The 26,649-nt window shown below is 39.8% G+C and overlaps 1 protein-coding gene and 1 long non-coding RNA gene across 10 annotated transcripts in view; one reads left to right on the top strand and one right to left on the bottom strand.

Moving 5' to 3' along the window:
* Window positions 1-26,649, bottom strand: part of LOC117156499 (uncharacterized) — a 132,006-nt gene that overhangs the window by 71,731 nt on the left and 33,626 nt on the right. For 7 of the 9 annotated variants that reach the window (XM_076617995.1, XM_076617994.1, XM_076617993.1 and 4 more), the window contains 3 exons: window positions 26,184-26,269; window positions 24,106-24,247; window positions 21,732-21,922 (listed from right to left, as the gene is read on the bottom strand). In XM_076617995.1, the coding sequence (XP_076474110.1) occupies window positions 21,732-21,922; window positions 24,106-24,247; window positions 26,184-26,269 (419 nt within the window). The remainder of the gene's footprint in view (window positions 1-21,731; window positions 21,923-24,105; window positions 24,248-26,183; window positions 26,270-26,649) is intronic. The other 2 variants (XM_076617997.1, XM_076617998.1) reach the window with 1 other exon arrangement.
* The window catches only part of LOC143302598 (uncharacterized), a 73,518-nt gene that overhangs the window by 12,745 nt on the left and 34,124 nt on the right, over window positions 1-26,649 (top strand). The gene's annotated exons all lie outside the window — the stretch shown is intronic.

A 26,649-nucleotide genomic window follows, 5' to 3' on the forward strand; every position in this document is an offset into this window, starting at 1 on the left:
AGCCACAGGTCATCTCGCGGGCGCCGCCTATAAGCGGCATTCGAAGCAGAAAGGTTAAGGAAAAGAGTATTATTAATCGACGCACGTATGTACGTCTCGTTGGTGATAATACGGTGGATGTTGTACGCTCGGATAGCGAGAAATGTTCGGTTGTTTTAAGTCCAAACTCCACGCGATAATATTCGACTTCATAAACTTTATTCTATCGGGACTGGATTTCCTCAGTTTACGTACTAATGCAGGTAGAACAGTGGAAAACTGCAACGACGAATTATCCATTCCTATCTAACCGAGAATTAGTTAGGTACAAGAGTTTTCAAGCTGAAGTCTCTCGAGAATAAAGCGTCGTTTTGTTATTCTTGAAGCTCGTATCGTTTTCAGTCAGACAAGCTGCCTGAGATTCGCTCGTACCGTGAATTTAGACGCACGATATATATCACGTACTATACAAAGCGTTTCTAGTAACTGGGACAGGCTATGACCCCGTTGCAAGTGAAATTGGGGAAAGATCGTAGAGGAAAATTTTGCAAATCGGCGTTCTGCTGCGTCGATTTTGCTGCACCGGAAAGAAAACGAGATTGCCGTGGAAATGATAAATAGCATCTAAGTTTATTCAAAGATACTGTAAGAGTAGATGTACATAAAATAATCGCAAAGATCCTTGTATCGCGGTTAAACACGAAATATAATGGATACAACAAAGAAAAAAGGAAAGGAAAAGTTTTCACTGTTTAACAGGCTCGATCGTAGTAATTTTCTCGCAGATGCTCCGGTGAAACCGTATTCTTTCCTCAAATGAAACTTTATAATTATTTATAAAGCAGTCGATGCAAGTTTTTATCGTTTACAGAAAGATATTAAGTTACTTGAGCCAAAAAACGCCAAAACCACTTTAAAAGTTATTTCGATTTTAAGAACGCTAAATTTAGCGCATGGAAGGAAGAATTTACAAAATTACATCTTTCAAAGTAATTACTTTTTCCAACTATTTACCTTGATACATTTTTATATCGCGTTGGAACGGTAAAGTACATGGAATGCTTTACAAGCGAATTATATAGTTTCGTTTAAATGAAAAAGTGTATCTGCACTCTGCAACTGCAGTGTACTGATGCATCCGCGCGAGTACGGTAATACGATAAATCGCGTTAAACAGTGGCAAGTTTTCCTCTACGATTTTTCTCTAACTTTGCTTCCAACTATATAGCCTGTCCCAGATAGAAGAGACACCCCTTATAATATAATACGATATATCTTAACTTCACTTGCAACGGAGTTGTATAGCCTGTCCCAGTTACTAGAGACACCCTGTATAATATAATATATCTATAACATAGTATGATATACATGATATAATAGAATATATCTATAGTATGTTATAATATATCTTAACTTCACTTGTAACAGAGTTCTATAACCTGTGCCAGTTACTAGAGACACCCTGTATAGTATAATATATCTATAGTATAATATATCTTAGCTTCACTTGCAACAAAGTTTTATAGCCTGTCCCAGTTACTAGAGACACCCTGTATAATATAATATTTCTATAACATAGTATGATATACATGATATAATAGAATATATCTATAGTATGATATAATATATCTTAACTTCACTTGTAACAGAGTTCTATAACCTGTACCAGTTACTAGAAACACCCTGTATAATGTAATGCAATATATCTTAACTTCGCTTGGAACAAAGTTTTATAGCCTGTGCCAGTTACTAGAGACACCCTGTATAATACAATATATCTATAACATAGTATGATATACATGATATAATAAAATATATCTATAGTATGTCATAATATATCTTAACTTCACTTGTAACAGAGTTCTATAACCTGTGCCAGTTACTAGAGACACCCTGTATAGTACAATATATCTATAGTATAATATATCTTAGCTTCACTTGCAACAAAGTCCTATAGCCTGTCCCAGTTATTATAGACACCCTTTATAACGAATTATATCTTGTATAATATATCCATAGCGTAGAATAATATATATGATATAATATAATACATCTTCATTTCATTTGAAACAGAGTTTTATAACCTGTACCAGTTACTAGAAACACCCTGTATAATATAATACAATATATCTTAACTTCGCTTGGAACAAAGTTTTATAGCCTGTCCCAGTTACTAGAGACACCCTGTATAATATAATACATCCATAGTATCATATAATGTATCTTAAAGCTCGGCGCTAAGTTTTTGAGACAGCCAGTAGGCGTATAGCGTACGGTTGATAAGAATGGAAGCGGAATCGCGATCCATTTGCGTTGTCCTCGGCGTGGCCCAACACTGCGTAGACAATTCCGTAAATAGACGGTGTACAGAGTGTTTCTACCGTATCTGTCGCGGTTCTGTCGTGCTCTGTGAATATGCGTTGATCGATACGCAGCCACAGCACGTGCGCCATGTGCGTCACGTGCGCCTATAACCAGCCTGGCTAATTGAATCTCCAAGAACGCTGAAAGTTGTTGCATACATATAACTCGTCTCTCGTTAATCGCATTACGCGAAGTTTCAAACACTCGCCGACAGGATCAGCCCAGCTTTTAGTTTACCCACCAGGGTTTGCTTTAGGCTAGTTAGACACCAAGATACGCGTACGCGATACGAATTCAAGTGGAAAATACAAGAAGATACGTGGCGCGTTATTCGCCTAATACGACAGTCTCCCGTCCGTCGTTTCTTTCTTATTTGATACACATAAAACACTCTGATAAAAAGAAGACTAAAGAGAAAACACCCTACTGACCTCGCTAAAGAAATAAAATAGACAAACTCGAGGATGGTATCTCGTTGGGGGTAGCCATCCACGTGTTAATGTTGCAATTAAGCTTCTAACTCAGCTAATTGTAAAGTAAAAACTAAATAATAAAAAAAAAAGATTTATATGTCGAAAATGAAAGAACATCGGGACCTATCTTTTGGAATTTTTGAGAAGATCGCCAATACTTTAGTCTGGGCTTTTTATTATAGCTGCACTTAAATAATAAAACTTAGAAGCAGTTGCTTATGATTTAATCCGATTATGTTTGCCCGAGATTTATGACAGTAGGCTTGGGCTCGTTTTTACCTAACAGAGGTATGCAGTAGTTGTATAGCTCTCGTTAAAAAAATACATTTGTACAGAGAGGTACAGAGAAGAGAACACAAGTGCAGTTCCACTTGGACTGATACGAGTAAGTTGACTTCTATACTTGTACCGTGAACAAGTAAGTTTAGTTACACTTGAATTGTGCACAAGTAAGTTGAGTTCGACTCGGACTTTGCAAGAAAACGCATTTCTTATCCCGTTGACCGTGTATTCGTTATCGAATACTAAGATCATTGTCATTAGCATCTCGACTATTTAATCGCCACGGTTACTTGTCAAATTCTGTAATAATCATATTTGTTCCAGCAAATATCATCTATATCGCATAACAAGAATGGCTAATCCAAATGAAGGTTGCAAATGAGGACTCGACATATACAGGGTGGTTGGTAACTGGCGCTATAAGCGGAAAGGGGGTGATTCTACGCGTAAAAAGAAGTCGAAAATGTAGAATAACAATTTTTCGTTCGAGGCTTCGTTTTCGAGAAAATTGACTTTGAATTTTGGCTCGGTACGCCTGCACTTTATCGCGTCTCGTTATAACGGATCTCACTGTAGATCGTTGTCTCGATGGAAAAATTAAAAAAAAATTTTATTCTATATTTTCGACTCCTTTTTCGCGTAGAATCACGCCCCCTTCCACTTGTACTACCAGTTACCAACCACCCTGTATAATAGTAAGGTTATGTGTACACTTCTAACTTCAATTATACAGGGTGGTTGGTAACTGGTGGTACAAGCGGAAAGGGGGTGATTCTACGCGTAAAAAGAAGTCGAAAATATAGAATACAAATTTTTCGTTCGAGGCTTCGTTTTCGAGAAAATCGACTTTGAATTTTGGCTCGGTACGCCTGCACTTTATCGCGTCTCGTTATAACGGATCTCACTGTAGATCGTTGTCTCGATGGAAAAATTAAAAAAAAATTTTATTCTATATTTTCGACTTCTTTTTTCGCGTAGAATCACCCCCTTTTCGCTTGTACCTCCAGTTACCAACCACTCTGTATAATAGAAAGGTTATGTGCACACTTCTAACTGCAATTATACAGGGTGGTTGGTAACTGGTGGTACAAGCGGAAAGGGGGTAATTCTACGCGAAAAAAGAAGTCGAAAATGTAGAATAACAATTTTTCGTTCGAGGCTTCGTTTTCGAGAAAATTGACTTTGAATTTTGGCTCGGTACGCCTGCACTTTATCGCGTCTCGTTATAACGGATCTCACTGTAGATCGTTGTCTCGATGGAAAAATTAAAAAAAAATTTTATTCTATATTTTCGACTTCTTTTTTCGCGTAGAATCACCCCCTTTTCGCTTGTACCTCCAGTTACCAACCACTCTGTATAATAGAAAGGTTATGTGCACACTTCTAACTGCAATTATACAGGGTGGTTGGTAACTGGTGGTACAAGCGGAAAGGGGGTAATTCTACGCGAAAAAAGAAGTCGAAAATGTAGAATAACAATTTTTCGTTCGAGGCTTCGTTTTCGAGAAAATTGACTTTGAATTTTGGCTCGGTACGCCTGCACTTTATCGCGTCTCGTTATAACGGATCTCACTGTAGATCGTTGTCTCGATGGAAAAATTAAAAAAAAATTTTATTCTATATTTTCGACTTCTTTTTTCGCGTAGAATCACCCCCTTTTCCCTTGTACCTCCAGTTACCAACCACCCTGTATAAAACTGTACCATGCACGAGTATCTGGACAATGAAATCATAGGCAACGTGTAAGACACGCTACGGGTAAGCCTCTTCAATCTCCGATTTTCATCTCTAATCTTATCTCTCGTTACGTAGTTAGTAGATACCGATAAAAACCATAGTTGAAAATAAATTAAAACAAACAGTTATTTAGCACAATAATAGTTCACAACAATAATAGTATATCCAATCAAATAACACGCAAAAGTGTGTGTGCAATTCGATAATACGATCTCACATTCCTTTGTAGATTATGCGATTTCTTCTCAGACGCAGAGAAGGACGCGAGGAAGATTAAGCAACGAAGATTACTCGTAGCAGGCGAAGATGGTGACAAACGGGCGAGATTAAGTTTTTGAAAGAGGAAAAGTACGAAAACACTGGATCGGAAGTTTCGTAGTTGGCCAGGCGCGGTGACTGGAGAGGCGCGGAACGAAAGCGCCGCTTTAACGGTTCAAACCACTTTCCTGGAGCCGGCGAGAGAGTGCAGTGAACGAGCACTCGTGCACTCTCGAGCACGAGTACTCGCCGCGTACAGGCGCAGGCCGGCTCGCGCGCGCATCAAAATACGCCGCTTTTTCTCCTTTCGCCGACGTTTAGCCCCTAAAATCGGCCCCCGACGAGCGCAACTACGCGGACGCCCGCGGCTTCGCTGCCAAAAGTCTCTCGCTCGTCGCTCTTTCCGCTCGACGATCGTTTTCCAACGTGTCTCAAAGTTTCCAGAGTGAGAGAGTTTCGGTCGGAGAAGACGAGATACAACGAGCGAAATAACGTAGCTCGGCATCCTCGAGCTGCGACAATTTTCTCCTCGAACCACGCGGTTCGATGGTAAACTGTACTTGAAATTCTTTTTCGGTATTTTATTTCGCTCGTACAGCACGTGAAATGGTTGGCCGGACTCTGCCAGGTCGAGCGATAAGTTCGTTCGCGTTTTCTCGATTAACTGTTAGACCGTGCACTTTCCCGCGTTTCTTTCTAAAAGCGAGAAAATGTAGAGAATTCGCGTGACGCGTAAGAACGTAAGAAACGTGGGAAAGAAGCGTCTGTAACGTTTTAACGTTGAAGTTAACCGCGTTCGACGAGTACACGCGTCAAACAGAAAGTGTACTTCGGTGCGTTTCACGCTTATAAAATAAAAATTACCGTTTACCATAAAGAATTGAAATTTTAGTAAGAAGCAATAGAAATTTGCCACGTTCGCCAATAAGACTGCTATGTATTTTGTACGAGGAAAAATTTCATTATTCTTTGTGGTATATCGGTTATTCCCCGTGCGATGTTTAACGAACAATTTTTACAAACTGAGTCGATTATTTTCACGTTATATCGAGAATATTGGAATTGCTTGCGTAATCTTGTCTCTCTGCGAAATGCATAGATATTTTCACGTGTATGTCGGCGTATTCTCGATAACAATATAATATATAATATAACACATATAATAGGATTAAATTTTTTGGTCGGACGTGTCGGACAAATTACGAGAAACGCGCAATTCCACAAACGCGAACTTGGAAAGCTGGTCGACCAACTACGAGTCGCAAGTGGAAAACTATGTCGTTGCACAGCAAATTTGCGCTGCAAATCCTACGCCTCTCGTGGAGAACATTTGCCCAAATTTATATCGTCGGAAGGAAATTCATTTCGAAAATATGCCGCCTGTTGGAAAAGTCAAATTCTAAGGAGTTCTGTTTCGTACCCCGTTTCGAAGAATTCCACACTGAAAAGACCCACTGAATCTCTTACATCGTTTGTTCATTTTTCTCGTTTATGAATTTTGTAATTTTGCTGCAATTTTGAAATCTTGTGTAACCATAAAAATGTAAGCCATCGTCGTTTCGCTTTAATTTCGTTGCAAAATTTATAACACGAGCATTTCCCCCGTGTTTGACGCGTAAACTCATCATCGCCTGTTTTATTTGCGCAGCCCACCAGAGATTTGCAAAACTAAATTCCGTAGTTAACCAACTGGTTAATAGGAGAAATAACTTTCTACGTAGGTCGCATCACGCCAGTTACGAAGTTGCGAAATTGCATAAAAATCCCAGGTCTGTTTATTCGTCCGACGTACTTCGTACGAGTGGAAAATCATGGCGTTTCACGATCACCGAGGATTGGAATTCGGTCTCAGGGTCGTAGCCATAGACCCATGATTCATCGCCTATAACGACTTGTTTGAACGTTTTAGCTTCGCTTCTAATCGATTTCAAATTGTCCTGCACGACTTCCATATCTCTTCATCCACGTTCTTCGTTTCTCGGTCATCGTCAGATGTAACTTGCGATATTCCTGATTTTCCACTCGTACAAATTGAGGTACCGTTGCTGGCTAGCCATCCGGAGAGTCATACGCTTTGTAGGGTCGCTCATTAAGGTGCCCCATAAATGACGAAGCCATATTTTCTACATCGGCTCTAATTACCGTATAATTGCCAATAACTAATTACTCTACAGCACTCAGTTAGAGAGACAAACATATTTGGATCGTTTATGGGTCGGTTTCTTTGTGGACAGATCTCGTGCAAACGAATCTTAAGGTATTTTACGCATATAACACGCAGATACGATGTCGAAGCTGAGTTACCCAAGACGAGCTACCTCGATGGTTCTTTCAATTTTCTAGATAACGAGAAACGTTTAAGGAACGAGCTTTTAGATTTCAAATCAGAGGAGCCAACAGTTCCGTTAATAAAAGGAGAACAGAGTATTTTGTTTCAGAAACGTTAGCATGATTTCTCATCCATTATTACATATATAAAGTCTGTGACTTTCAGTGACCTCGACTGATCATTGAGATTCTCTTGAGAACCGTAGGTGTTGGAAAAATACATGGTTCCATTAAGAAAAGAAAAATGTACGTAATCTGCGAATCTTTCAAGTGCGTCCATCTGATAAAACGTTTGGACCTCCATGTAAGGACTCATTGTCGGAAACAAACAATTTCTGTTTCAAACACCTTTTCCTGTCTCCAAAATTAAAAGAGATATTTCAGTGGCTCATCCTGAGTGACTCATCCTCTGTATACGTAATTATACAGGAGATATAATACATTTTAATACAACAATACACACGATACGACCTAGGAGTTTACAATGTTACGATAGAATCGCTGATAGTAAGGATCCTTCAATCAGTTACCTGGCTGCGACCTCTTTGAAAAGTGTGTACCTACAACGTGTCGCAAAAAGTAAGCCACGATGTATACTTGTCAAACACAGAGCACGTGTGTTTGTTGTAACACAGAATTAAATTGTAACGAAACGATCGTTTTTCTTCTTTTTCCTTTTTTCTCTACTCACGACGAGTATACTCGACATAACAAAAAATATTGGCACTTCTTCACGACGAGTATACTTGTCAAACACGACAGAGTATGTGTGTTTGTTGTAACACAGAATTAAATTGTAACGAAACGATCGTTTTCCTTCTTTTTCCTTTTTTCTCTACTCACGACGAGTATACTCGACATAACAAAAAATATTGGCGTTTCTTCACGACGAGTATACTTGTCAAACACAACAGAGTATGTGTGTTTGTTGTAACACAGAATTAAATTGTAACGAAACGATCGTTTTCCTTCTTTTTCCTTTTTTCTCTACTCACGACGAGTATACTCGACATAACAAAAAATATTGGCACTTCTTCACGACGAGTATACTTGTCAAACACAACAGAATATGTGTGTTTGTTGTAACACAGAATTAAGTTGTAATGAAACGACCGCTTTCCTTCTTTTTCCTTTTTTCTCTACTCACGACGAGTATACTCGACATAACAGAAAATATTAGCACTTCTTCACGACGAGTATACTTGTCAAACACAACAGAGTATGTGTGTTTGTTGTAACACAGAATTAAGTTGTAACGAAACGATCGTTTTCCTTCTTTTTCCTTTTTTCTCTACTCACGACGAGTATACTCGACATAACAGAAAATATTAGCACTTCTTCACGACGAGTATACTTGTCAAACACAACAGAGTATGTGTGTTTGTTGTAACACAGAATTAAGTTGTAACGAAACGATCGTTTTCCTTCTTTTTCCTTTTTCTCTACTCACGACGAGTATACTCGACATAACAAAAAATATTGGCACTTCTTCACGACGAGTATACTTGTCAAACACAACAGAGTATGTGTGTTTGTTGTAACACGGAATTAAATTGTAACGAAACGACCGCTTTCCTTCTTTTTCCTTTTTTCTCTACTCACGACGAGTATACTCGACATAACAGAAAATATTGGCACTTCTTCACGACGAGTATACTTGTCAAACACAACAGAGTATGTGTGTTTGTTGTAACACAGAATTAAGTTGTAACGAAACGATCGTTTTCCTTCTTTTTCCTTTTTTCTCTACTCACGACGAGTATACTCGACATAACAAAAAATATTGGCACTTCTTCACGACGAGTATACTTGTCAAACACAACAGAGTATGTGTGTTTGTTGTAACACAGAATTAAGTTGTAACGAAACGATCGTTTTCCTTCTTTTTCCTTTTTTCTCTATTCACGACGAGTATACTCGACATAACAGAAAATATTGGCACTTCTTCACGACGAGTATACTTGTCAAACACAACAGAGTATGTGTGTTTGTTGTAATACAGAATTAAATTGTAACGAAACGACCGCTTTCCTTCTTTTTCCTTTTTTCTCTACTCACGACGAGTATACTCGACATAACAAAAAATATTGGCACTTCTTCACGACGAGTATACTTGTCAAACACAACAGAGCATGTGTGTTTGTTGTAACACAGAATTAAATTGTAACGAAACAATCGTTTTTCTTCTTTTTCCTTTTTTCTCTACTCACGACGAGTATACTCGACATAACAAAAAATATTGGCACTTCTTCACGACGAGTATACTTGTCAAACACAACAGAGTATGTGTGTTTGTTGTAACACAGAATTAAGTTGTAACGAAACGATCGTTTTCCTTCTTTTTCCTTTTTTCTCTACTCACGACGAGTATACTCGACATAACAAAAAATATTGGCGTTTCTTCACGACGAGTATACTCGTCGAAAATAGCTAACTGGTTAATGATATCCAGCTTTGCCATGGATGTAACGTGTCGGGCGTACGTTCGTGTGATCTTCTACGTGCCGTGAATCGTCGGGAGAAGCCGAGGACGGGTTTTCCCGCCTCGTACCTCGATTTTCTCTGCCCTCGCCGAGAGGCAATCGCTGCATCCGATAGCAGACACAGTGATTCTCGTCTGGCGCCAAGCGGATCGTATGCCCACCGGTATACACACCCTTCGTAACAGGAAGAGAACGAGTTTTTACGTTAAATTTTAACGAAATTATCGGCTCGTCCCGCGAGCAACGCCGCGAGCCAGCCATAAAGATAACGAGGCTTCTTATCGTCGCGCTACGTCTCGAGTGCTGCATCGCTTCAGAATTTTCTCTCGCGTTTATATATACGCACATTGTGCGTAAGCACGTTCGTTCGCCATTGACACTATTACGATAACACGCGACAAGAATGTAATTGGAAAAACATCTTGTTAACAAGTTCACTGCGCGTTCGAATTTCATTTTCTATAATGGTTTACTTTAACTGTCTCGCATTAGTTTGTACTTAAGGCATAGCCTTGTTAGACTGTACGTTCGGCTACATCGTTGAAACGCAATAGTTTCGAAGAACCGACGCAATCATACACATTATGCTTCTTTAATTTCCTTGGAATTTACAATTCCTTATCGCTATCTTCTTGCGGCTGATAAATTTAGGAAAATATAGGTATTTTTAATTCTAATTTTAACGCGTTTCGCTATTTTTATTTTATTCTACCAGCGTGACGCGATGGAACGGTGAGATAAATAATTAATTTCGAAAATTGACAAAACGATCCCGCATTCTTCGCGAAGAATAAAAAACAGAGATAAATAAAAAGTGAGAAGGTTTCGGTAAGATCGTTCTATGAACGAACGAATAATAGTATCTTCTTTCGAAAGCGTGTCAAATTGACACAAGTGGCGGCTGAGGGTTCGGAAATTCAATGCTAATTACAGTGGCTACAAAAAATATTTGTACGCCGTTCTACGATATTTACATCGACGTTTACGTACTAATTAATCAAGTGCAAATATTACATTGACTTTTATATCGCTACACGGTGCCTCTCCTATGACTACGATACTTTGTTCTTACGAGAATAAATTATGCAACCTGATGAAAAGACTGGTTCGTTACAGGCTAGTAGTATGTACAAAAGCGTTTCCTAGCTGTACGTGTAGCTTTACGTTTCTGGATAATGTGAAATCAAACGCTTTATAAAAAATGAAGTGGGTCAATTTGGCTTCTCAGAGCATCGTATTCGTATAAACCGGAAAATCTATAGAACTATCGTTATGAAAAGTATTTCAAGAACGTACTTGTACATATGACAAAAAAAGAAAAAAGAAAGAAAGGAGCACCGTTACATGAAAAGAAGAGCGAATTCTGGGAGCGAGTGGGTGGTGAAAACGCGTTTCAAGGGGAAGCTCTTTTTATCGGCCAGCACAACTGCATATCGCGACCAGTAAAGGTCAACGAGTGCAAGGAATTAATCGAGCTTTCCAGAGCTGTGCAGGTCGGCCGAGTAATCCCACGCGGGCCGACGACGACGACGATGATTTAAAAACGAATATCCTGGATCGGTATTTGGCGAGTAAATGCGGATCTTCGCGCGGCGATGAACACAGACGAATAAAAGGCGCGGAATGACGCGCATAATACGCCTGAGAACAATAGTCGCCCATTTCTCCTCCTTTCTTTCTTTCTTTCCTTCATTCTAGCGTCTTTGCTTCTTCGTTTTTAGCGTAGGAGTATACGTCTTTGTTCTGCGGTAATTTCGTCGAAAAATGGTGTTGCGAAATTTCGACACGCGGTGACACGCACAGTCACTGTGGTCAGGATGATACGACTCAGCATAAAAATAACGATTTTTTTCGCTTAACTCTTGATTGTTCGCTATGGGATCCTGAAGAAGCGTCTCGGACGTTACAGACATCGTGGTAATTTCGATCTAAAATGATAATAAACGAACGAAATAATAATCAAATTTCTTAGTACGATCTTCAATTCTGCTCAGACTCTGTGTCTCATAAATCGAGACTTTTCATTGACGCAACACGTAGGATCCTCAGAGTACCGCTTCGACGTTGATTTCATTTTCCTTCGTCTTTCGCGTTTCATAGCTGAGTCGATGCACAAAACGTGTTCTTCTGTTACCACTTGTATTACGTTAGCTCGATAGAAACACGTCGATGTAGATATTATCGGTTACGAAGATATAAAGCTTCAGGAAATGGATGGTGGAATAGGAACAAACTGGAAATTGAACAATTGCAGATGAGTATCGAATACCACGCGAGCCACGAAAGCCTGGACAAACAAGGAATTATATGCTTTGCTTAATGAACTTACTTTGAAGATTAAAATTGGACACCCTGTATGTGAGCTGTAGAAACACTCCACAAGTTGAGATCAATTTCAGCAGTCTTTTGGGGTTGAACGCGAAGAACTGGGACTTTATAAATGTCATTTAGATGCTGCTCGAGCGAAACGAAGTTCTAAGTAAAAGACGGTGAGTATAAAAGTTGCTGACTAAATTTAAATTACAAAATAAATCCAGGAAATAGAAGCCAACCCCGGTGATCATTTTGTCTCTCCTCTTTCATATTCTTTCATTCTCTTTGGTTCTGTGTGTGGCTCGTATTTTGAAAGCGGGATACGTGGTCGGAACAGGAAACGCCATGGGAGAGTGAGCAATCGGTATTCCATGGCTGTGTCACGGAGAGCCTCCACGAGAACCGGACCTAGACTCACTCTGCACTCGTCCCTTCTAGCTCTTGATTTTTCCTTCGATACGACTCTTTTCCTACGCCTATTTTACGTAACACGACTAATGACCACGTACACCGCGGATGATTATGCAATTTCAATGCGTTCATCAACGTAACTGGCTCGCAAGAGTCAAAGGAACAGCGAAATAAAACGTTCGTTAACGCGTACAACGTGACAGATTTTCTACCATTTTTCGGTCGCTTTTAGTTGAAAAATGTCTAGAACGCTGTACACGCTTTTACTCGAACAATGTCCAGAAACGAGAAATGAAAACGTTGTATCAACATAATTTCATTCTTTCAGGAAGAGATGCAACACGAATAAAAACTCCGCCCACGAGTTATTAATGCAACGAACGCGTTATTTCGCATATTCTCTACATTTTCGCGGATCACGCTTGTGCTTTTATATGTCGCACAAATGCACAAACGTCCGCGATCAACCAAAGCGTCAGCTCCGATCGACGAGCTTCGTCCCTTGACACTAGAACTACCGATAGTTAACACGAAGCTATTTCTACCAAAGTCAGTGAAAATGACTGGTCTTTAAAAATACGTAATGATAGAATATTTTTATATTTATTGATTTGTTACGTTCTTTCAGAAGGAATTCCACGTTATGTAGTACATTTTTAGTATTATTAACGACGATCCCTAAAATGATCCCTAAACGAGGGCACATTTATAAAATTGTAGAACCAGTCGTTTTCACCGCTGTGGTATTTCTAGCGTCAGCATCAAGCGATCTATCGATCGATCCGCAATTTTCCCGATAACTGATATCGTCATATCGAACGATACGCAGTACAAATATAAAAAACGTGTGGCAAGTTGTACAAAACGAGGAAACTGGTTAATTGAGTTCGATAAACGGATTGCAGGACCCTTTTACACTTCGACAAGTACCAATCATTTTCACTGGTATTGGTATAAGTAGCCCTGATAGAAAATTATTTTCAGTTTGAATACGTAAAAAGCAAAATGAAATTCATTACATTATTCTTTTAGTTATCGTTGCGAAAGTCGTTACATCGTTGTGGAAAAAGATATAACACGAAGTAGGAATATTAAAATAAAATTGTAAAACCAGTCGATTTGACTGATGTGGTAGTCGTAGCGTTAAAGCAAGAACTTTCAACGAAATTCTTCTTCCAATTCACTTTGCCGATTTTAATGAATTTAAATGAGATTCTCGCTGATCTCTGGCAATCTCGGATATTCAGGGAAACGAAGGAAATCCATTTCGCGGAAGAATATTGATAAGCAGAGAAGAGAATAGCGATAAAAGTAACAGACGATCCTCTTAAGGCGACCGGAGAATTTACGTCAAATGCAAATCCGGCGAGGATTGCAGACGTGAAAAAATGTTGTACAGAGGTGGGACGTGGACGTCGCTGTGTCGGACGTGGCACGATATCGATTTCGTGATCGCAAAACGATATCCGTGGCTCGGTTAACGGATACCAGACCGCGGATCCAAGACTCGGTCACGGGGTACTTGTCATCGAGAAAGTCTTTCTTCCTCTTCCTCTGGTATAAACGAGATTAGCACAGAATGAAAGCAGCATCCACGTGTTTTTCGCGTTGCCATCACGGTGAAAGACGTTGTTGCGTCGGATAACGCGTCGAAAGTTCTTCTAACGATGCTTTCCGATCGAATTAAACTCGAGCGAATGGAAGAGACAGGAGGAGGGGAATGACAGAGTCAACTCTTTCGAGGATTTTTCTTCTCACGGCGAGGACAATGGTACAGTTGATATTTGGATATCTGGAACGAAGAAGGATGAAGTAATATTCCTCTTTAAGGAGAAGCTATAAGCGATGATTTGAATACAGAGGATAAATAGAAGAAGAGAAGATACGGATATGAAAGAAGAGATAGGGAGAGTGTAAGAGAAAAGATACTCCCTTTAAAGGAGAAAATGCAGTTGATATTTGAATATAAATGATATTTAAGTACCCGAGACGAAGAATATACGGAAAAATATTCCTCCTCCTTCGAGGCTTCTTACAGTTACCTTAGATTTAGATTCTTAGATCTTCTCCTTGGATTCTTCGTTTATCCCTCACATTCGAGTATCAATTATATCTTCTGTTTTCAATATTTGAATATAAGACGCTCGAACATAAGAAGCATAGACGAAAAAATATAATTTATATTTCATTATAAGCGATATCGAGGTACTTGAAACGGATAATCTACGAGAAAGTACTCCTTTCCAAGCAGCAAGTATAATTCGTATTTAAATATAATTGATATTTAGGTATCCCGGGCGAAGAATCTACGAAAAATATTCCATTAAAGAATACAAGAGTATATATAGAGAAAATATTCCCTCGAGGAAAGACTTCTTTTCGTTTAGGCACGATTATATATGAATATCAAAATTCGCTCGTGTCTCTCAATTTTTTACTAAAATGAATAAAGAGAATTTCGAGCGATTCCATTTCGATGATCGGAAACAGTACATTACATTAATTATTAGGTAAATTCTTACGGATATCTTGATCTTCGAATGCTTCATTTTTTTTATTCCAATTAAACATATACCTACATTTTTTACGAATACGTATATGCATTATGGTCTTCGAATGCCTCGATCATCGTTGCAATCAACTATTATATTAGGTTGGCAACTAAGTGATTGCGGGTTTTGTCAATACCATCTATTGACAAAGTCCGCAATCACATAGTTGCCAACCTAATATTTAGATTCTTATGGGTATACGCATGGCGATATTCAAGCAGGCGGCAGCTTACAACGAACAACGTAACAAGATACGAACAATCGTTCGAACGCTGTAGCAACACAATGGAACAGCTTAGAGAATTGTAACAGTTCACGGAGGGAAGTTCTGCTCGCGAATGAAAATTATTATTTTTCGTGCTAGTGGTCTTGCTCGCAAGATCGAAAGGAAAAGGAAGATGGCGTTCTCCTCGAAGCAAATTACCTTCCAGTTATTCATAGACTTTATACGATACAGATACAGGTGCGAATGAATGCGCGTATGGACATCACGGGCCACTTTTACACGAGAATACAACGTGAATGGCTGGAAACCAGTGATTTCGTCTCTCTGGCTGAACGTGTCGACACGAGCCATCGGTTTTAAAGGTCGTCCCCGAGGACTGAGCCACTGGATCACAATTTTTTCTCTCCTCTCCCCTAGTCCGTGTTATATAAGCCCGATTTTCGATATAGATCACGCCATTTAACCTGCTCCTGTTCCAATTCTTCTGTCGCGGACGGAAACTGGCTCGCGCGTTCGTTTTCTCGGCTAAAACCCTTTGAAAGCCCTACAGATGGCAGCCCTTGTTTCCGCGCGACGAATTTCCTGTTTCGAAATCTCTCATTTATCAACCGGACGGATGTTGACGTCTCGCCGGCCGAATACGGCCCACCTTTTTCCTCGTTTGTTCGCAATAACCGACAGAGCCACTCGATTTTTTCATTATCGCTTTAAGCTTCGGGCTTCTGCTGCCCTCCTTGGACCGGACGACGTATCATAGCATCTCTTGCTATTATTCGACTTTTAAGTTGCCCGTGCGTTTTACCTTTTGAGTGGAACGAACGTTTTACGGACTGTTACGGATCGACGATTGAACACCTTACATCGAATAGCACATAATGGGATCCGCTGACGCAATTACGAAGCGACGTAATCCAGCGTTTTTGGTATTTTTCAAATTTCAAGTTTCTTGCGTCTTCTTTTCTTTCTTTGCCGTTTCGAGCAAACTTACGGCGGCGTTACACGGCGGTTGATATGGGATAACAACTAAGCAGATTAAATCGAACTGCGCGAGATGGAGACTGTCGTGTAATTTCGTTATTCATGAGTCGAAAAGAAAGAATAAATTACAAACCAGTCGATAATGGAAAAGAAAACAGCACCGTGCTACACCTTCCTAGCATTCTTGTCCATCTTTCAAGATATAGAGAAACGTGACAAGTTGCTCGTGTTTCTGTATCTCGCAGATTTATTAGTTTCGTTTCAGCCTGTCGGATTTGAAACAAATTTGACGAATTTTTAACTTACAAATTTATAAAAATTGATTTATTAATTATTGAACATTGCACGAATTGCGATTATTGTCACAAATATCCGCGGTTATCGTCAACGACAGTGTCCCGAGATTCCGTTTGCGTTCTTACTTCTTGTCTCTTCGGTTTCCTCTTTATCGCGACTATCTGGCTGGTTATCGACTGTAAATAAACGCGTGAATGGAAACGATGGAAATTCGTGAATTAAGGAATCGTTCGTTATTTCGATCGTTATCTCGACCTTCTAATGGGAACTGTACTTGTGACATCATACTTTGCCGAGTACAACATGGTCATAAGCAAAGAACGGGGCGAACAGTTTCTTCGTGTTTGCGATGATGTGCCATTCGTTTCTACCGTTCGGTCGCAAGAAGACAACGACAGGAAGAAAAGGCGAGGGAAGAGACGACGTAGGGAAGAGAAAAGGAACGAAGAAGGGAGGAATCCAAAGGCAACGAAGCAGCGTTTCCCAACGTTGCGCGTCTCAGTCGCCACTTTGTAAACTTCTCGAAGAAAAACTCGGCCTACCGTTTGAAACATTATCAACCACTGTACGATAAAACGGTGTACGAAAACAGAAATTAGATAGAAAAAAGGGAAAAAATTCGACGACTATCCAAATCTAAACAAATTTAAACGTTCTACGAGACGGCGCTACTTCTTCACCAAACTCGTTCAAACTTCTTCGAAACAATGCCTTGGGCGCAAAAATCCCATTTTACCCAACTTATTTTCGCACGTAGAATAACCTTCCGCCAGATGTCCATTCCAGTCTAATCGAGAATTAGTGGAACGAGCAGACGCGTAACCGACAACTTTTCAACGTCGATTTTCACCGAGCCAAGTCCCCAACGTGGTTTTGCTACTCTCGAGTCACAGAATCTGCCTAACCTCGTCCGTGCAACGAATTACGGCTCGCCCTTGTATTTGCAAAAGATAACGCAGGATTACGTCTCGAAAATGACAAAGATTCCATGGCGCAACGTGGACAGGTTGGGCAACGCTGGGATAGAAGGAGGCGCTGCATCGCGAGGTCTGGAAAACGCATTGTTTAGGCTGCACTTACACCAACCTAGCGGTGGGTGTGTCACGAGCGTGAAATACCGGCGAAGTGACTACGAGAAGAGAAAGAGAGAAAGAGAGAGGGAAAGAGAGATAGGAATCCACTTGGCCGATGCTCGAGCCACGTCGGAGATTACAGTGGACCTCGTCTATTCCGCTCAACGTGTGCTGCCTAACCTCTACTCGGCTCCATTGGCCCCGCTTTCTACAAATTAATTACCTTCGTGCTCTACGGACCACAAAGTCGCAGAGATACGCGTTCAATTAAAAGTTGCGAGCTCGTTTCCGAAAAAGCAACCCAGAAACGAACGTGCCACCTAAGTACAAACTCCCTCCAGCCATCTCTCTCTTTAATCGGCGGAAATCGATTCTAAATTCGGTGGAGGCAACTGTTCCACAGTGAAATTGCAGGTTAAACCGTTTAGGATCTGAATTGTCTTGATATTTCGATTTAGTAATGTGCCTTTCTATTTTTTTTTTTTTTTTTTTTTTTTGTCAATTTATATCATTGAATTCTATCGGACAGGCACTGCAAAAGGTGAAATTTCGAGAACGAAAGGATCGATAATATTTTCATGCTCTGTACCCACTTACCTGCTCTTTCATCTAGATCTTAGGATTTTTATGAAATTCGGAGAAAGTTAAGCGCTTTGTATAGATACGATGAACTGTCTTCTTGAAATTGTAGAAATTCTTCTTGTATCTGTGATCTATGCAAGAAACTTGTACAGCGTATTTACCATTGTAATAAATTCTTTGCATTGCAATTACCAAGAGGGATATCAAGAATTTGCTCGGTATCTCTTCTTTTTTTTTCTTTTTTTACTATCTCTTCTCTCATCTAAATCCTACAGTTTTATGAAATTCAGAGAAAGTTAAGTGCATCGTATAGATACGATGAACTGGCTTTTTGGAATCATAGAAATTCCCCTTGTATCTCTGATTTATGTAAACAGCTCCTATAACGTACTTATTACTCTGATATATTCTTTACATTGCAATTACGAGAAGAGATTTCAAGAATTTGATCAGCATTCTGTTCTTGTTACTATCTCTTCTTTCATCTGGATCGTATGAAATTTAAGGAAAGTCAAATATTCTGCACCAACGGACAAACTACATTTTTCTTTTACATTATAAAAATTCTTCTCGCGCCACTGACTCTCACGACCAGAGCAAAATATATAAAATTCGCTCGATGCTCAACGTGTGTCAATGGATTGAACTGAATATTCATTCGTTCAACTGTATAAGAACGTAGCGGGTTCTTTGATCTTTCAGAGCTTCGTAAAGTCAACGCCAATGAAATGGGCGTCGATGTTGCATTATACGTTATTCCGCTAGCGCTATTAACTTTTACTGCATTATAATTGCAGAGTCGCTGAATGATTTGCACGGGTCAGAAAATGAATTCGTGTCTCCCTGTGAGCATTCGCTTCTACTTGTGATTCCACGCTTTCAAGATTCCATTAAAGCGAGCCGGATCACGGTAGAACGGCTCTGCATTCTGCCTCATGCAACTGGCGTCTGGTTTCTTCCGATAACGGAGATTCCTGGTGCTACGTTGCTCACGAACACGTTCACCGCGACATCTAACAGTCACCTGGTGAATAACCGTGTGCTGGCAGGGTAACAGCTGCGTAGGTGCATTCGATTTCACGCGACTTGCAGGCAACTGCGAGAGACACTTTCGCTAGAATATCATTTTATGCGATAAAACTTTAACGTATGTACACTGGCTCGCGAAATATATACATATAATATATTGTATTTACATGTTCAACATATGTACAATTATATTATTATATATAATTCTGTACGAGTACTTGTTGTATTATATTATACAGATACGATCGTTGTTATCAAATAAATAATTTAATATAGTAATTCCATATAGTTATATCTACATATACACATCAAATACTTCAATTTCTACAAACTTCGTAACATTGTTTTTTCTCCAAAATCGAAGTACGATGATTTTGTGATAATTCGTTTCACTTCTTACCGTATACGATAAGAGAAATATATACTACAGATGTATCAACGATTTTATTAAAGAGCGGATGTAATTTAAAGTTCGCGTTATAGATCAAATATCAAAGTGATATTAAAAATAGGACTGAGACTTTTGAACGATATTGTATACGCCCACCGACGATTATTTCTTGCTCGCGCGAAACGTTCGCGGAAACTAAGGTAACCTATAAAATTAAAGGGCACCGAGAAACTCTGCACCAAATTCAATGGAGTCCGCTGACTGCAAATGTGTACGTATGTACTTATTGTTGGCAGAATACGAACGGCACATTTAAGTACGTATCACGTTGTTAGATAGACATGAATCGCTATTGTAGTAACTGTGAATCGTGCATCTTCATAAACTTAGTCGAGCTCGTAGTTGCCTCATCCGCGATTATACGACGTACGTATAAAAAGAAGACTAAGAAGGAAACACCCAACAGATCTCACAAAGGACATAACCTAACATACAAACACTCACCACACTAAAGAAATAAATCAATCAAATTCGAAGATGGTATCCCACTGGGGGTAGTCATCCACATGTTATATTACTATATCACTAAGCTATAATATTTTACCAAATGTCCTACTGGACAAATTGTAAAATGTAAATAAATAAATAAAAAAAAAATACGACGTACGTATATTGTTCACCTGCATAAGAGCAATAGTCCATGAACAGTACAAAACAATTATATCAACAATTATAAAAATCGACTATAGATTGGTCAGGCGGCCAGATATTTCTGTAACTGTACATATTCGGTTTTCAATATTCTGACTAATTTATTATTTGTCGGAATTCGAATGTACCAGAGCCTACGACGTTACATCAACGCTTGTTAGCGTAGCTAATCGTTGGCATAGCAGAGATTACCGATTTCTGTGTAAATGTTACCCTGTTCAAATCATTGTACATCGTAGAATATACAATTATAGCTACAGCAACGAATACGCTATCTAGGAGCGTAAGGCTGATACGAAGACATTTTAGGAGAAGACTGGCGCGACATCTCCGGGTCACTGATTTCGGTTTTGCACACTGACAGATCCCTTCGTCGTGCTTCTACACATACATTGTTAATAGCATCAGATGCTCTTAACGTTTTAACATTTTGTTCGAATTTTAAATTGAAAGAGGACCATTATTCGTAGGAACTGATCTCTCTTCTGATAATTCGTAGGAAAATATAATATTCTTTAGAGTGTCATATCTTCTATATGTTTCATTTTACACGTGTACGGTGTTGCTTTGTAAGTACGCCACGTTTCTGGTGTTTCCAGGGTTTGCGATATTTACTGTTGGAATACGGATGTTCATGCGAATTTACATGGGTATAATTAATTACATTATGGGTATAATTAAAAAAGCGGAATCATACATACACAGAGATTGATTTCCAATTAAAATACATATTTAGATAGCTACTCTTATCTTTAATCTCTTATCTTTTATCTTATAAGTGGAACCGTTTTTATATTCTACGATTAATGACTCTTACCAACATGATAGAAGATTTTTAATGTAAAAGTTACTAATACTCACATATGCAAACAATTACCAATTTCAAGTAATTTTTTAAGTAAGTATTATACTCTCAGCATTATATATATATATCTGTATATTATGCATATTCTGTACAGTTTACGATTTTTCATAAAAGCACAAACATCCGCAGTCCATTCGTTATTAACGATGCATCGGTTAATTACGCAGGAACGACTTATTAAAAATGAGTCAGCGTATAAACATCTTGCTTGATGCGATGTTTCGCTAACCAGCTGTGTAACAACGTACGACAGGCGTGAATATCTTTGACGTTACACGATCGTTCAGGCTACAGATTCGATATAAACGAAAATATATCGACTAGGGGGATGGCGCACAGAGGATATATTTAAAAAGAAGCAAAAGCATGCACGGATCGATACTGAATTTTAGTACTCGCCTGTAAATGGGCTTCTGATCGTCACGTTCATCCGGTGTATTGAGGAAATTGGCGTCGTTCACCGCCGAAGACGTGGATCCCCTCGGCGACCTTGGGCCGCCCTCCAGCTCCCCGATCAGGACTTCTGTCTGACCATTTTGGAAAGGACTGCTGGCACGTCGTTCACCGACTCTTCCGCCTTGCACCGGTGTCTGAAAATATGAATCATCGTCTCACCATGTCGAAATAACTCGCCGATGTGTTTAAACATTTATCACGCGAAGCTTCTATGTCCACGTTGTACGCGTTATATGGAAAACTTGGGAACATCACGAGAAACTCTACTCTGTATTACTTTTTACATTTGTATCCGTACGTTTCATATATCATAAAATGAATTTTGGCACATAAGTGAGCAACTATACCGTATTACTTTCAACGTCCACACTGTATGCGTTATGTGGAACATTTTTAAACATTTTATTGGTAGCTCGACCGTGTTACCTTGTAATTTTATATTTCACAATTTTCACATGCGCATTTCCCAAATTTTCGATACATGTTTTATCGCAATTAGCTCGTCACCAGCGACTAAAATTATAATTACGTTTATCGTACACATAGAACCATCGTTGTATCAAGTTCCTGATATATTCCCTGTAAAAGGAAATAGTTAGAATAATTTCAATAATTTGTATATAATTTATATAATTTCATATAATAATATATAATTTGAATAAGAATGGAGAGCAGGAAAGCTCGCGTTCCATAGCAAAGAAACAAGGATATTTTGGTTAATTTTCACGGAATTCTTCAACAACGTTGCCCACGATTAATTATGCAGAAACGAATGGCGGATGGTGAATTACAATTCCGGGAAATGTTTACCTCACACTTAACCAATCGCACGGACGTGTTTACATAAGCATCATGAAGGAGAAATCATTTTTACCCGCGAGTTATAAAAATAGAAGCTAACTACCAGTTACTTTCAAGAATATTAAAAACATCGATCCTGTCGCAGCTGTCCTCCGACACTTGCTATTTCCTCATAATCGCGACCATATTTCCTTCAATTTTCATTTTGCCCTACTCGCTAAAACTTTAATTTCTGTAAATGCGCGAGATTGCGTCAATGTAATTCTAATACAAAATTTCTATTTCAAAAAGAAACGCGTATCTTCCACTCGCTGGGACTTTGATTTCTTCCCAGCAAGAGTCGGTATCTACAAGCAGATCTGCATCTAGTAATCCTGGCTCGACTCTACCTAGAAAATTTCTCTTCAAGAACATTTTTGTTTTTACTTCTACAAGAGACTAAGAAGGAAGTTGCAGTCGCCAAAAGTTTGGTTTCTCCCAAATAGGAATATATCTTCCACTAGCTGAAAGTTTGATTTCTTCCCAGCAAGAGCATCTACGAGCAGATCTGCATCTAGTAATCCTGGCTCGACTCTACCTAGAAAATTTTTCTGCTAAAACATTTTTGTTTCTATTTCTAGCAGAGACTGAGAGGGAAGTTGCAGTCGCCAAAAGTTTGGTTTCTCTCAAATAGGAATATATCTTCCACTAGCTGAAAGTTTGATTTCTTCCCAGCAAGAGCATCTACGAGCAGATCTGCATCTAGTAATCCTGGCTCGACTCTACCTAGAAAATTTCTCTTCAAGAACATTTTTGTTTTTACTTCTAGCAGAGACTGAGAGGGAAGTTGCAGTCGCCAAAAGTTTGGTTTCTCCCAAATAGGAATATATCTTGCACTAGCTGAAAGTTTGATTTCTTCCCAGCAAGAGCATCTAGTAATCCTGGCTCGACTCTACCTAGAAAATTTTTCTGCTAAAACATTTTTGTTTCTATTTCTAGCAGAGACTGAGAGGGAAGTTGCAGTCGCCAAAAGTTTGGTTTCTCCCAAATAGGAATAAATATCTACAAGTACAACCGTGTTTAATAACTCATCCATTCTAACTGTATCTAAGAACTTGCTATTCTAAAAAATGTCTATTTTTCTATATCCAGTAGAAATTGGAAAGAAGAACGTATCTTGTTCCACTCGTTAAAAGTTTGTTTTCTTCCAAATAAGAGTTAAATATCCACGAATATCCACCTGTAGATATCCGTGTACATCTGTAGATCCCTTTAGCAAGTTTACTTTGACTCTAGGCAAAAAAAACTTCCTATTACAAAAACTTTCCCTTTCCACTTGTAAGAAAGGATCGGCCGAAGGAACCTTTTCTCGTTTACAAAGTTTGATTTCTTCCGAATAACAGCGAACGTCTACAAGTAGAATTACGTTTGGTAAACCCTAGCTTAACTCTGTCTAGAAAATTCCTATCCTAAAGCATTCCTATCTTTCTGTTTGCCAGAGAAATTGAAAGAAAAGAACGTATTTCATTGCACTCACTAAAAGCTTCGTTTCTTCTGGACAGGTCTGCTGTTTCTCGGCCGCGTCCTTCCCTTCCTTCGCTTCTTTCGTCTCTTTCACTATGCCCTTAGGTATGGTACCGTTGCTTAGCTTAGGAGTGAAGACGTTCGTGATCTGTTCCCTACGACAGAAACACCAAGGCACATGAGATCGCGCGAGGAATCAACTTCCGACACACTAATGCCCCTCGCTAGGAGAACAGCGATGGTACGCGCGGTTGCATCGCAATGGGATATCAATCACGCCAATCGCAATTTCACGTATCCGGCTTGTAATTGTACTTCCCATCGCGGTGTGCCGCGAGTTTTCACATTTCGCGTTACATTGCACGTCGCCACGGTCGAGCGTATCTGCTGATAAAAAAGTCGAGCGTCTTTTTCGACCATCTGCTCGGTTAGTTTAACAAATCAAAGCACTCGAACACGGCCAACACGTTGACATCGTGACGATGAATCGATGAATTTAATTCAACGCGATTAAGAGAAGATAAATCGCGCGGATTAACAGATGCAAATGCGGTCGCAGAAAGAAGCGCGCAAATACGATACGGTACCTTGCGGAAGTTAAACGTTGTACCGTAGCGTGTTTCCATCTATCGCGGCTCGCACAATATACAAAATTCACGTGGACGCGTGTTCCGACGAGCTAACGTTCTGACGAGCGAGATATCCCAGAGAACCGTAACGCACAGGCTGATCAAAATTCGTACGTGTACATATTTGATTATACCGAGTTGGCAACTAAGCGACTGCGGATTTTCCCATTGGGTGGTAATGACAAAATCCGCAATCGCTTAGTTACCACCCAATATAAGAAATATTTGGTACACGTTCAAGGCAAGTCGCTTATGGCTATTGTTTTAGCTACTGTCAATTCCTTGTTTGACGATCTAAGGGAAAAGAGGTCGGTACACCTGATCAAATAGTTGGGTATTTTACATTTCAATTCTCAAATTCTTAGATAAATGGTACATTGTTGGATCACGGATGACTACAGCGACCTGTGCTCGTTTACTCAAATTCAGGATGTTCAGTTTTATCGTGTGTTTTATGTTCCCTGACAGAGATTTGACAGAGATCAGTAGTAATAAAATTAAACGAGAACTTCTGCTTGGAGACTTTGAGAAGCTTACTGTACTTAAAATGTGTGGCGAAAAGTAAGCGACGACGAGTATACTCGCGAAACGCAGAGTACGTGTAACTGTTACAACGTAGAATTAAATTGTGACGAAACGACCGCTTCAGTTTTTGAATTTCATCGGCGACAGGGCTCGTCGTAACGCAAAATATCGCCATTTCTTCGCGACGAGTATACTCGTGAGAAACAGCTAACAGGTGGAATAACTTGATCGTCGTGGTTCCTGGTGATCCAACGATACCAGTTGAGAGTCAGAAATTTTTCCAGCACACCTGTGACCTCGTGCAGGACGCTGAGCGAAAATCGTTGCGCCGATGCGCGTGGTTCTTCACTGAGTTCGTCGGAACGTCGATATCGTTCGTTCGTTAAACGGCCGAATACGCGTTCACAGAAATCACAGACTGACGCGTTGACTGGACGAAGTTGCGCGGTCGTTCGTCGAAAGTTACACGGCCAAGCGAAAATCTTGCGCGGGCAAGTGAAATTATGTTCTTCTTAACGCGTTGAGAAGGTCGATAGCGCCAGCCATCTCCGGAAACAATCAGGATAACATCACCGTGGTGACATCCGCGCTAAACGAGTCGAACAAGCTGGAAAATTAGTATTTTTGGCAAACTTTCAGGTTTAACACTCGACCGTGCGTCCGCTGACTGTCGACCTCGTCGATTTCTCGTCCGATCGAAACCGTTAAGCTTCCGTCCCGAATAAAAACGCCGTTGTACGCTGTTACGTCTCGATTGTCTACGCTGCACGATGTTTTAGATGCTCGTGAAATCCAGGCGTGCAAGAAAGAGAAAGAAAAAACGACGAGGACGTTAGAAGAGGCAGGGAGAACGATAGAAACTGGGAACAAAGAATGGAAACGATTAACGATGGAATAACGGATGGAAGAGAAACGGCAAGAATGAAATGCCACTTACTTGTCGACAAGCGTCACGGTAATTTGGTTGCCCGTCACATTTTTGCTCGCGCTGTCCCCGCTCGTGGACGCGACTGCCTCGTTGATCTGCACACACAGCAAACATCGAACAATCAGCTGGTTTGCCTCTACCGGACGACCGCTGTTCCTCGCGAAAACAAAAGAATTCCCAACGACGCTTCCCTATCGATGCATTCATTTTCCTCTACTCCCCCAATTCTCTCTCTCTCTCTCTCTCTCTCTCTCTCTCACTCTCTCACTCTTTCTCTCTCTCGTCACGCTTTTATTGGAACCAGAAACAATCCATTCGATGAGCAGATTTTGTACAAATGTACAAGTGGAGCATTTTGTAGGACGTTGGTGCAATTTTGAATTTTTTTACCAATGTTTATAAACGTCAGTTAAATATAGGGATATTGTGTCTATAAGAACATCGCTTTTAATATTCTACACGACTTGACGTATCG

Source organism: Bombus vancouverensis, chromosome 4 (genome assembly GCF_051014615.1).
Source record: "Bombus vancouverensis nearcticus chromosome 4, iyBomVanc1_principal, whole genome shotgun sequence".
NCBI lineage: Eukaryota > Metazoa > Arthropoda > Insecta > Hymenoptera > Apidae > Bombus > Bombus vancouverensis.